General features: G+C 34.6%; 2 protein-coding genes across 4 annotated transcripts; both read right to left on the reverse strand.

The window, feature by feature from the left end:
• Positions 1 to 2844: 2844 nt before the first annotated feature.
• LOC110605826 lies at positions 2845 to 8486 on the reverse strand. 3 transcript variants are annotated; one of them, XM_043954215.1, is made up of 4 exons: positions 8345 to 8486; positions 7930 to 8065; positions 5043 to 5522; positions 2845 to 3379 (listed from the first exon to the last, which is right to left on the reverse strand). In XM_043954215.1, exons 1-4 carry the CDS (start codon positions 8372 to 8374, stop codon positions 3330 to 3332), a joined length of 696 nt encoding a protein of 231 aa, XP_043810150.1. In that variant the 5' UTR covers positions 8375 to 8486; the 3' UTR covers positions 2845 to 3329. The 3 variants fall into 3 exon arrangements, with proteins under 3 accessions (XP_043810150.1, XP_021600172.1, XP_043810151.1); XM_021744480.2 differs by lacking the exons at positions 7930 to 8065; positions 8345 to 8486 and adding exons at positions 6222 to 6385; positions 6517 to 6707; XM_043954216.1 differs by lacking the exons at positions 7930 to 8065; positions 8345 to 8486 and adding an exon at positions 6517 to 6720.
• LOC110609799 (O-fucosyltransferase 31) lies at positions 8471 to 12242 on the reverse strand. The gene is made up of 10 exons (XM_021749610.2): positions 11908 to 12242; positions 11750 to 11812; positions 11583 to 11664; positions 11385 to 11455; positions 11152 to 11240; positions 10844 to 11047; positions 9926 to 10187; positions 9325 to 9552; positions 8955 to 9152; positions 8471 to 8843 (listed from the first exon to the last, which is right to left on the reverse strand). The coding sequence occupies exons 1-10, from the start codon at positions 12040 to 12042 to the stop codon at positions 8634 to 8636; spliced, it is 1542 nt and encodes a 513-aa protein (XP_021605302.1). The 5' UTR covers positions 12043 to 12242; the 3' UTR covers positions 8471 to 8633.
• Between the last annotated feature and the right edge of the window lie 232 nt (positions 12243 to 12474).

The raw sequence follows: 12474 nt of genomic DNA on the forward strand, positions 1-12474 counted from the left end.
AAAAGACTGCAGGTCCAGTCATTTCGCAGCCCTGTCCACTCGCGCGCCGAAAAGAATTAAATGCTTGCTTGACACATGGAGAGTCCTGGGGTTATCCGTACATACGGACCTGCACCAAGGGGTAGGCGGTCCTATAGCGGAAATGTCATTTCGCGTGAAGGAGAAGAAAGAGGATAAAAGGGAGGAAACACTCTCATCTAGAGCTAAGTTTTTTCTAAATTCACAAAATCCTTGTAAAACATTATTTTCTGGATTTCAGATCATCAAACATATTTGGATAAGCACCACCATTGATCTAATGATCAAAAGCTCTCATATAAAGAAAAATATTGTGTGATGGAGGAAAAGGAATATACTTTTAAAAAAAAAATTTAAAATAAAAAGAATAGCAAAATGAAATTTGAGAAGTCACGAAACAGAAAAGAAAAAAAATTACTTTATTGAAAAAAATAGAATAAATGAATTTTTTTTTTGTGATGAGATTTTGAATTTAGAAATTCAGTTTTCAAACAGTGAAACGATATGAAAGTTCTATATTCATTAAATTCGAATAAAATTTAATTCATTTTAAAAATTAACTCAAACATAATTATAGACACGTTAATTATAGACAAATTATTTGTGACATGAAATTCAACGGAATTAATTTAATATTTAACTTTGAAAAATATTTTTTTTTCAAAAACACCCTAAAAATAATCACTTTGAATTCAATAAAAAAAATGTTTAATATATGTCAGTATTTTTTTTAATAAAAAAAGCCTGTTTTTCTATATTTAAAAGTCTATTCATGTTTTATATATTTAGAAGTATATTCCTTTTATGAAAAATATTCTCAAGAAACATTTTATATATTTTTAATATTTAGAACACTAAAAAAAATTAATGATCAAAGAAAAATAAATAAAACATTAGAAATGTTTTTTAAATAGAAATTTATTTTTTTATTCTAATAAGTTTATTAATACTATTAAATTTTATATACATAAATTTTATTGGTATCTTCAAATTGGAAAAAACATTTTTTTGAAAGATATTTTTTATAAACAAATTATCCCTTCTCAAAATAAACAAAGAGTAAGCAAACCTCCCACACTACTATAGAACTACTTTGTGAAGTTTTTCTTCTTGTTTTGCCGAGAATGGTTATATTAGATAAGACATTTACCAAAAGTGCAGCAACTAGGCCTCGAGGCCCCAGAACCAAACACTCAGGTCACCAACACAGACGAAATAGTTCTGGTTCCATCGCATGAGGCCGAAACACTGACATTGAGGAGAGAAGATTGCTGATAAAGTAATCCTTCAGACGGAAACTCAAGCAACCATAATGGAAAAAACCAACACTCCAAAGAGCACATAAGCTAAAAAAGACAGAAATTACCATGGCCAAAACATCGCCCGAGCCATGAAGAGTAGTATTTCTTGCCCTTAAGGATCAGCCATCTAAGAACGAGAAGAAAAGGCTAAATATCCTAGAGATCCTTTGCATGAGCCTAAAAGAGAGAAGCTCTTCACAAGCCAAGATAGTTAATCTGCTTACTAGAGTACATACATACAAAGGGGTGTAGATCTAGGTGAAAAACGAAGTATTAAATGGCGCTTAATCTCTCCAAGAGATCACAGGAATCGTGCGAAGAAAACATGAAGCTCAACTTGTATAAGACGAAAATCACAACAGAAAATACCAAAAACTGAGAAACAACATAGATCATATTGAATCCCTCTCCTTTAGCACAAATATGTGAAGACAAACGCAGAAATAAAACTTTATTTATTCACAATTCGATTCAGAGGTGGGGAAGTAACAAATCCACTCTTTGAACGAGGGAAAGAGACCAATTGTCCTTTCCCCGGAGGGACAGAAGACAACCACACTAGGGCAACAGTCGGAGCGGACGAAGACGTGGAAGAAAGAAAAGGGAAAAATGGAAGAGATTCTCAAACATTTGTTGAAGTCTTAAACGATTAAAAATTCAATAATCGCGTATCAAAGAAAACTTAAAAATAATTAATAATTTTTTTTTTCAGTAAGTATTAAAATTATGTAAATTGATATTTTTATTTAAATTTTTTAAAAAATTAAAAATATTTATTATTTTGACAAAGAAGAAGTAAATTACCTTATATTCATCTAATTAAATTATTTTTTAAAAAATTCATTTCAAAATAGTTAATTTGATTTAAATAAGGCCACATATAATGGTAATTCATTTCTATGTCATTTCTTTCTATGAGTGTCTTTGTGATGTTTTTTTTTTTTTCGAAATGAAATGTTTGTGATGTTAATCAAACAGTGAATCTAAGTTTGAATTGTCTTCCGAAAAAGATATAAGTTGTGTATGGGAATTTGGGCACGCTGGGGCTTTTCATTTTTCTTTGAAAGAAAAATACTATTATTATTAAAAGCCATTTTAAACAATAAATATCCATATTTGGGCAGGCTCATTCTTATTACTGTTTGGAAAATGGTAAGAAGTATCTCCAAGGAATCCAAAGCCGCCGCCGCCATGGAAGTTCAAAGGAGAGTTTTGATAGTTTCTTAATATATATATATATATATATATATGAAATTTCGAAATCCCATTTCTGGTAAAAGGGGAACATTATCTACATCATATTCACATATCCCCTTTATTTGGGATTAAAAATCTCAAAAATCAAATTAGAAAAAAGAAGAAGAAATCATTCCCTCAAAACCAGTGTGTTCGTAAATTGAAATACTGCAAGAGTAAATGCATTAATCAACACATGAACCCAACCCTATCCCAATGCATATAATTATCTTTTCTCACCAATTACAGTATGATCTCACCAATTACAGTATGATTTGAAGAATGGAGAGAATCAAATTATAATATACTATTTACATAATAAATATTAAATATATATGTACAAGGATATTTACAACAAAGAATTGAAAGCACACACGCACGCCCTTTCTACTCTTTCTTAGTATCTTACATCACTTAATATTCTCATTATTTTCAGACGTTGAGTAGGGGGAAGACAGCAGGAGAAAACTCCTTTCCAGTAGAACAATAATTTGAAAATCCAAGAAACCCATCACTTCTAGTGCTTTAACCATTTTCATCCTTTATGGTTAACAATCCTGCTTGTAGTAGCAACGACAGAACATTAGCCAATCCTCTTCAGCAGCAATCAATCAATTATGCCACCTAGTATATCTTCTTTTTTTTTTCTTTTTTTTTTTTTTCCCTTCTCTCTTCCTTTTCGACGCTTTTCATTTTTTACACATCTCTCCATGTTAATTCAACAGGACAGATTCTTCCAGAGACCCATGTGGAACTATTTAGCAGCATTGAATGTCAGCTGTTCTGGAGCCCAGAGAGCCACTTTTCCATATACTTAATGCTCTCTGCACCATTAAGATAAAAGAGACGAAACAAAGATTAACCACTAACAAAAAGCAAAGAGAATAACAACTACATTTGCTTGCATGACCGTTAAACAGGGGCCAGTGAAGCAGGATCTACTCTTAGTTTCTTATGTGAAGATACATTCAATATCAGATGTTGCATTGACGCCACAAATAACTCAAGTGATTGAAGCATAAACATTAAATATAGCTAAAAGTCTAATTTGAGATGAATACAGAGACATGTCAGAAGGAGATGGGAGGAGAATAAGCATGATAGAAGTTTAAACACGGAAGTAAACTTCAGGAAGTTCAAAAAATGGGCGTAGCAAAATTTAAATGATACAAATGATAGTTATATTACCAAACAACTTTTCACAACTCAATCAACATGCACTGAACTTCCACAGGGTGATAAAGAACAACAATGCATGGCTATCCACAGAGATAAGAGAAGCAAACTATTATGAGTTGTATCACTAAATAAAAGAAAATGCAATGCATATGAGCTCCTTTGGACCTTAAAAGTTACCAACTAAGCACCTAGCGAGATAATGCCAGTTATGGATAATCCATCCTTGTGCATTTATGGTTAGTTAGAGCTTCATAAACTTGGACATGCATGGTCCAAAACTATGAATAACAAGAGGCTAGAACTTGAGGCTGAATTGGGGTTGAAGTGATTGATATTTGAGGCAAAACAAGTGGTCGTTTAGTCCTGTAATCTCAGATTCCACTTAATGGCATCTCTGGCTGCAGGAAACTTTTGGGTTTCAATGATAATTTCAGGTAATGATTGACAAGCAAATTCTGGAGGGTTCACTTGGTGTGTTCATTTGCTGGAATTTTGGTTTTGGTATGTTAAAGGTATGATTTGGTGGTTATCCACTATGGTGAATAGCTTATTTGGAAATACAAAAATAAATAAGTAAATAAACTGGACTATAACACTTTCTTTTTGGTTATTTTATTCTTAATGTATTTCCAATTCCTGATATATGCCTCAATGTAAGAATGGAGAGTTTGACCGAGTACTTGACCACTTAATAATCAGGACTCCATTATTATATATCCTTTGCAGCTAAAATAGGGGGATAACAACAATCTGCTTCATAAAAGTGAAGTAGATATTTAGTGCAGAACTCCATTGAATATTTGTACTTTTAACACATTTCATGGGAAACTATTTGCTGGAGAAGAATCCTTCATATTAAAGGCCACCCAAAACTGCTCAATTTCATAACTAGCTGAAAATACATGCCGTTTTGGATTGCAAATAAACTTTCCAGAGAAGTGTTGAAACTGTTGAGGTTTCCCCCTTTGAGTTGGTTCGGCATAAGAGGTTGATTGCTAGGAATTCAATAACTGAGAAGTGGTCTGTGGTCACCTAAATGCTCAAACAGCTTATCCAGTTAAGTACTCGTTCAATTTTAGGTTGGTAAATCAGACTTGGCCATCAAGGCTTTTGACCTAGTAATGTTTGATGTGAAAATTGTGCATCACCATAGCAAATTATAAGATCTCATTCATAACAGCAATAACCTAACTAGTAAATTATTAGCCAACGCAAAGGAAACGTATGTTGACAATGCAGAACAAAATATAAGATCTCAAGACAAGCAAAAGCCGAAGAAAATTTTCATTAACAGCAAACAACACATACCATCAGAGTAACCATCTTGAATGTTGACAACGGCACCAAACAAATTGTTCTTTGAGTTCTCAAATGCTTTCTCTTGAGCACGACCATAACATGTGACCAGTACAGCAAAACTGTTATCTTCGTCATCATTACTCTGGAATGCAGGTCCATGAGGCTCCAACCACCCAATGGAATAATCTGAATCAGACTCAGACCCTGAAACGCAACCACCATCAGAAGGCACAAGAACTGCATCATATTCCCTATCAATTTTCCTCTCTTCCCGGCTATGCCATTTTTGCTTAACCCTTCTATAAGAGGAAGTCCCATTAGCCCCAGGAGCCAACGGAAATTTCAGAGTATCTGATTCCCACAAGTCTGAATCAGCTCTGGCATTTAAAGAAGGTGCATTTGAGATTTTAGGCTCCTGATGCTTTCCACTCCATGACCACCATGAAAGATCAGTAAATGCCACCGCCATAGTGAAAAAGTTCTTTCTTCCTGCCACAATAATTGATATAAGAACAAATTGAACATAAATAAATACCAAAAAAAAATAAATAAAAGAACAATAAAAAATGGCTATATCGCAATGTTAAACAAGATATAGTTGCTGGAAATCAAAGGAATTAAAGGAAGATTAAACCTTCTTAGGATTTCCTTCGGTTGGCTGAATCACAAAAAGCACATAAGCATATAACAAAAATCTTTCACAGTTTTTCTGACAGATACTTGCAATATTTTTCATAGGTTTAGCATAATAAGCGAACAAACAAAAAAGGAGAAAAATTGGAGAAACAATTTAAGAAAGTTTTCTGTCTTTCGTCAAATTTGTCCATCATCCAAACAACCCATTACCATACATAAGCAACTAAGCTGCCAACACATAGTTTCAATATGCCTACTGTCAAAACAATAGAAAAACAATGTACCAGGACACTACAAAAATATCTCAAAAAAATAGGAATCTAGCCAGGAAGATTACCTTAAACACACTAAAAAAAACTAAACTATCTAAAAATAACGGGAAAAAAAAAATTAGAAAACACGTAACTAAACCAAAAAATAGATCTATCAAGCTAAAAAGTCATGAAAATAAACAAAATAGAAAACAACACAAATTAAAAAGATTTTCATCAAACTTATCAAAACTGGAGCTTTTTCTTTTCTTTTCCTGGGTTTTCATACAACTCCAATTACCAAGCAAGTACTGCATCGGTCAAAACAAATTGTCGCAGAAAATTGGAATATGAGAGGATATTCAAAAGAGGCACGTCTCTGCAGAAAGCATAATGTGGATACCTTCGAAAGCACAATTGGAATGTAGAAACCCTACTTAGTTTTCGTCTCTCAGCCTCCTCCAACTGATAAAGAAAGCAAAGGAATTATAGAAAATTTAGTTCCAACTCTTAATGCAAATGTTTCTTCCTCTGATCTTTATCAGCTCCTTTCAAAGAAGAGAGTGGATAATTACGTTAATTAGAGTTGGTATTACCGTGGGTAGGGTTGTAGGAGAGTGTAGCCATACGGAGAGGAAGAGGAGAATGCAGTGTCAGAAGTGGTGGCTGCAGCGGCCGCCTGCAGAGAATATAGGAAGAAAACGGTGGCGTATGAAATGACCATCGACAGGAGAGAGAGGAAGCGTAATTTTGCGTGCAAGTAAGTGATAGCTCCTCTTCCTGGAACTGCCAGCCCACGTGTTTCGAATTTATGGCCTCAAAAGTTCTTGGTTTGGTCACAGCCCATGTGATTGATTGGACCCGGATTGGCTCCTTAATTTAAAAAATTAAATATAATTTTTTTTATTTTTTCATTTTTTTTTCCATTTACTTTGGCTAGTTGGCTTGTGGAAGAATTCAAACGACAGAGAGTTGGAAATACTCAACGTTTTTGCGTGTGGAGCTTAACTATGGACATATTACAAATATTCAAAATGATTCTTAATTGAATGATTGTAATAAAAAATAAGAAGCCTAAAGTTTTCTGCAAGTCATTTAACTATAGTAAAATGTGCTCGGCTTAGATATTTCTTAAATAAATTTAGAATTTCTAAAAGAATATTAAGCTTAAATTTAAGAAAAATTTGTATTTTGTAGATGAAATTGACATTCAAAATGAAATTGACTAAAGTGGTATTATTTTTTTAAACTAAGATGTCTCAATTCGAATCGTAGCACACTGAATTGAAGTTGCATTTAATATTATAACAATCTTTAAATTAGTTAAAATAAAATTATTTAATTTAATTATAACGAGTCTAAATAAAAAATTGAAATTGAATTTAGAGATACGTGAATGAATTAATTATAATAATATTATAATAGGTTAGAATTGATCAATGAACTAAAAAAATTAAAATATGATTGAATATTTATTGGAATAGTATTGTCTCAACTAATAACTTTAAATTAAAACATATTTTTTGAATTTCATATAGATAAAATTAACTTATAATCAAATTTTGTTATATTTTCCACGCGATTTCAATGGCTAATCTTTTTTTTTTCTTTAATATATGTATGTTCTTCACTTTCTTGGATTTTGGTGTACTTGTCTTATCCACTAACTTTGATATACAACTTTCATTGGATAAGTGGTAAAGTTGGTTTGCAATTTTGACTCAACTTCTCACCTTAAGTTTTGTCAATGAGCATAACATAACAATCTCAACTTGCTCCTAACTTCAAATGATTGTTCATTTACTTGCTATTTGCACCAAATACTCTCTTGCATTTGATAAATACTAATTAATTCAGAGCAAAACAGCACTGATAAGGAGAAAATGGTGCTAAATTCTGAAGAAAGCATTCTAGGCAGGACATCATTTTCAGCTATTGAATCTAAAAGCAGTAATATCCCGTCAGCCATTTCACAGGCTAAACAGGATGAGGAGAGGTTACAAACTCACTATCAGTAAGCAGGCCTCCATTGGAAGAGAACATTGTTCTGGTTGTTGATCTTGAGAGCTCAAAGCGACCACTTCCGATTGAAGATGAAATTGGTCCATCTATTTTCCCCAGAGAGTTGAAGGAATTGGCTGGCAGCTGGAATGGAGGTGGGAAGGATAAGAAAGATGGTCAGATGCCCACAGTTCCAAGTATCTCACAAATTGCTAACAGTTTGAAGAAAGCTGATCAATCCGTGGGCGTTATATGTGCCTCTTGAATATTGAAAATGTGAAAGAATGCGACAGATGTATTTTTTAGGCTGTTCATTACGCTGCTTATCTTCTTTCTCAATTATCTTCTTTTGTCATACATGTGGAACTTGAAATAGGGCCTCTAGGAGTCTTCCTTAAGTCAGCAACATAATTCAAAACTTACCTTAAAAAGGAGGCCTTTTAATAGCCCCATACATTAGTGTGTCACTACTATAACATTCCAACACGATTTTCATCTTCAATCCTGAAAGCACTACATTAAATAAATAAAACTTGTAAGCTTAGCGGATAAGATTGAAACCAATCTCCATATCTATAATCACAAATTCAAGCAAAATGCAAAACCAAAATATTCTAGACCGTAGCTATGCACAACTCAGAAAAAGCGAGCAGCACTTGCTCATAATTACGCACAAACTTGCATTTAAAACTTCTGCATCCATCATTCACAGTTATAATTGACACATACAATCAGGAACAGGGTATGTATATATTGATTGCTTCTCCTTTCTCAATCTAATCTGCCCTTGTCTACTCTTATGCCCATTAACCACTGCAAGCTGAAACTCTGGCCATTCCATGCTCTTATTCAGGAAGAGCGGGCCCAGCAGCACCATGTTTGGTCTTATAGTCTTCAGGTTCAGGTAAGCTCTGTGTCCCACCTGCCATTTAAGTAACCTCTCAAATTACATTCACCAGAATTTAAAATAGACCCGGACAGCTTATAATCTACCATCACAAAAATAGCACAAAAGATTAACAGAGATGTCTACCAAAGCATTGTGCATGTTTCCTGGGGAGGCAGATATAAAGATGTCGCTCTGCAAGCTCACATGATAGTCAACTGCAGCCAATAGAGAAGCCTTGCCTTCAACTTCAGCCAGTTCCTCTGCAGAGGCCAGGCTCTTCTTGTCTTCCATCATGGGGAATAGTTGCTTCAAGGTAGAGATCCTTGCTTCTCCACCGTAAACCTTAAAAGTAAATTTCCTCAAGTGTCAACTTATCATAAAAATTAAAAAATATCTATATATATATATATGTTTCCCCAGGCATATATGATAGATCACATGAATTTCCAGCTTGTTGGTGGCAAAAGATTATTCAGAACTTTCTACTACTTGAAAGATAAGGTACAAAACTAACCTTGTGTGAAGCAAGATAGAGCCGAGTATTATTGCTGAAACCTAAAGCTGCTAGCAATAACCCAATCTCTTCAGGCGTCAATGGACAACGACCCTGACTTCTCAACTCCTCATCTGAAAACTGTGAGTTTAAAACCCTTCCTTGCCAAAGAACTTGGCGATATTTGGCAAGAGCAAGTTTTTCAGCTTTACCACCGCCAAAATCACATGCTGAATGTGCAGCCATATCCTGTACGAATTTAGGTTGGAATAAGAGGACACAAAAAATATCAACCTCTGGGTGATTAACAGATAGGCTACAGTAAATAAATCAATTAATCATCAAGGAGGACTGAGGTACTATAGTTTTCACAACAGATTCTTAGTCTCTGGACCTGGAAATAACAATAGGCCTGCTGTGACCAAGGATGTTTCAGATTTATTAAAGGTATTCTAGTCCTTGTACCTTCCAAAAAAACTGAAGCTAGAAGAGTTCCTTTTTCAAAGTATAAGGAATACCGAATATAATTATATACCCTCCAAAATAGTCCAGTTATCCAAGAGGGTTTACAAGTTCAAACACAAAATTTTGGCTTATTGTTTATATGAGCTGAGGATCATACTTTATCAAAGCGAAGATGTAACACAACAAACTTTCCAGATCCCTCTTTTTCAGCATCACCTCTTCTCTCCTTCAGGAACTCAGTCCCTGAGGCAGCAGAAGGATCCCGGAGGCGATTAACAAGCGTATCTCCCAATGACTTTATATGAGGAACAAACGCTAAAGCTTCAAAATTCACTTTACACCGTAGGCGTTGGATGTTTGTAGGCAATTTGTCAAAAGCCAAGCGGTGAGAAAAAGGGGCAATAGCAACAATGCCATAACTGCAACAATAAAAACACTACTTGAATGGAAAGTCAATGTCATACATTTCGATCAAACATTTGTACACCAACAGTAACACATTAATAAATATTTTTACCCCAAATAGTACACCATCAAGCAGATGTTACATGCAAATTTTGGCTGAAAATGTAACAAAATCATCAGAAAAGAGCAAAGGTAATGCTCAGATCAAATCAACAGCCAAACCAGGTATTTGGGTATTGTGATAAAATATGACATTAATAGTGGAGTAAAGCTCATAAAACTATATGATGTAATGACACAATTTAATAGGCCCCTCAGAACCTAACTGTTCCTACAAGTAAACTTTCTGCAAAGGTTGCATATAGTTAACCTTCCACTGCCCATAATGTAGGAAAACTTGTGCATTGCAACAGTGGTTGCCCAATAAGTAATTTAAAGGGAAGGAAAATGAAAAATAAATTTACAAGAAAATGCCAAAGAGAGAACCATGCAGTATGAACAACGTGTATATGAGGACATCTAAAAGGAAAAAGAAGTATGGAATGTTTATGCATATATATATCCGAGAGAAAAAACCAAACAAAACCCGTGCAAGGAACTACTCTTAACTAAGAAACTCCAACAACATATTGTGTTCCTCAACAAAACAATGATCAGACGATTTACCAACCTCTGCAGTACGGGCAAAACATTTTCCAGATACCAGTGAGCTGAAGCATGGACAGGTGCGGTCTTGATTCTAGTAGCTCTTATACCTGTCGCATAATACTCACGTGTGCTCCAAGAGTACTCACTGGGGGGCTCTTTAACAATAGAAATTTCTTCGCGTAGGACATCAATAAAATGATCGACATCAAATATATCCACGAATGAACTGAAGAAACAACATGATTACTGCTTTAAGGTCTCAAATTTAGACAGGAATCCGTAATGTTACAACGGTTTCAACTTTCAAAGACAACTCAAACAATGAATTACCTTGAATCTTGCCAGACTGGATTTACTTCAAGGTGTGGGATTACAAGAGTTGCATTTAGTATTTTAGCAACAGCAACAGCATCGCATATCTTGGAACAACGAAAGGGAAGAGGTAAAAGAAAATTTTTTAAAACAATCAGTCAACACAAAGCAAAAAAAAAAATAATAAAAATTAGGACAACGATTCGCACACATTGACTATAAAAATGTTTCTTGGTAAATTAGGTACTTACTCCCATTCTTTGTTGGTTTAATCCTCCATCAAGAAATACTTGAATATACCCATCAGATTTTTTAGGTAACGCTTCAAAATGTAATTTAAGTTTGTTAGAAATTGTACCTTATCAATTGCCAATCATATTACATAATCGTCCTATGTAACTGACCACAATATCACGCAAAAATCAGATAATCACCATTTAAACACTTACAAGGCAGAGTTGAGTGGTCAGTGCAAGGTCTCCATCCTTGGTGAGGCAAAGGGGACCAAAGCTCAGACTGTTGTCTACTGAGCTAAAAAGTAAACCCAAATACTTTCATTAATTAAAGAAGGTAGAGAAAATAATCCGCAAAATTTTCAGATCAAAAGCCTCCTTACAATATGGCGATTTAAAGCAGCTTTTAGAAGTGGCAAATGTCTAGGTTTTGGAGCAATCCATTCCTGCAATGCAGTATACCTTTAAGAAAACAGAGAGAGAGAGAGAGAGAGAGAGAGAGAGAGAGAGAGAGAGAATCCATTTGGATAGGAGGGCGTACGGAGAAGAGAGAAGGCGAGGCTCGGCCCAAGGGACCAAAGACGCGAGGGAAGAAAATGGGAAGCAGAATTACGAGAAGACCAGCAAAAGCCGTTCTCTGAGAATGGCTCTGATGGCCGTGTAACAGCTGCTTCATCCCTGCCCGATTCGGTGAGAAAAACCCTAACCCTAGACTTTTAATTGAACATACAATGCGAGATTTGAAGCTTTTCTTAGCGCCTTTTGGCAGTGACGGAGGCGTCTCTTTCTCTGGTAATGGTTGTTTTCGTTAGTTGCACCCTCAGGAAAGGGGGAACCCAACGTGCGTGCGCCCTCACTGTTTTGGATTTAACAATTGTAAGCGCACAATTGTAACACCTTCAAAAAAAAAACAATGAGGAAAAAAAAAAAAAGAGAAAGAAAAACAAAAGTATTTCCGTGCAACACTTTACCTCATGAACTACCTGAAAGGCGGTAATTTTATTAATTTCGTAATTATTAATAATTCAAAATCCAATTGTTTGAAAATATTCAGAATAACTATTTGCGTAAAAAATTTGATTTTTTTTTTAAAGCTGTTTCTCAAATT

Source organism: Manihot esculenta, chromosome 2 (genome assembly GCF_001659605.2).
Source record: "Manihot esculenta cultivar AM560-2 chromosome 2, M.esculenta_v8, whole genome shotgun sequence".
Classification (NCBI taxonomy): Eukaryota; Viridiplantae; Streptophyta; class Magnoliopsida; order Malpighiales; family Euphorbiaceae; genus Manihot; species Manihot esculenta.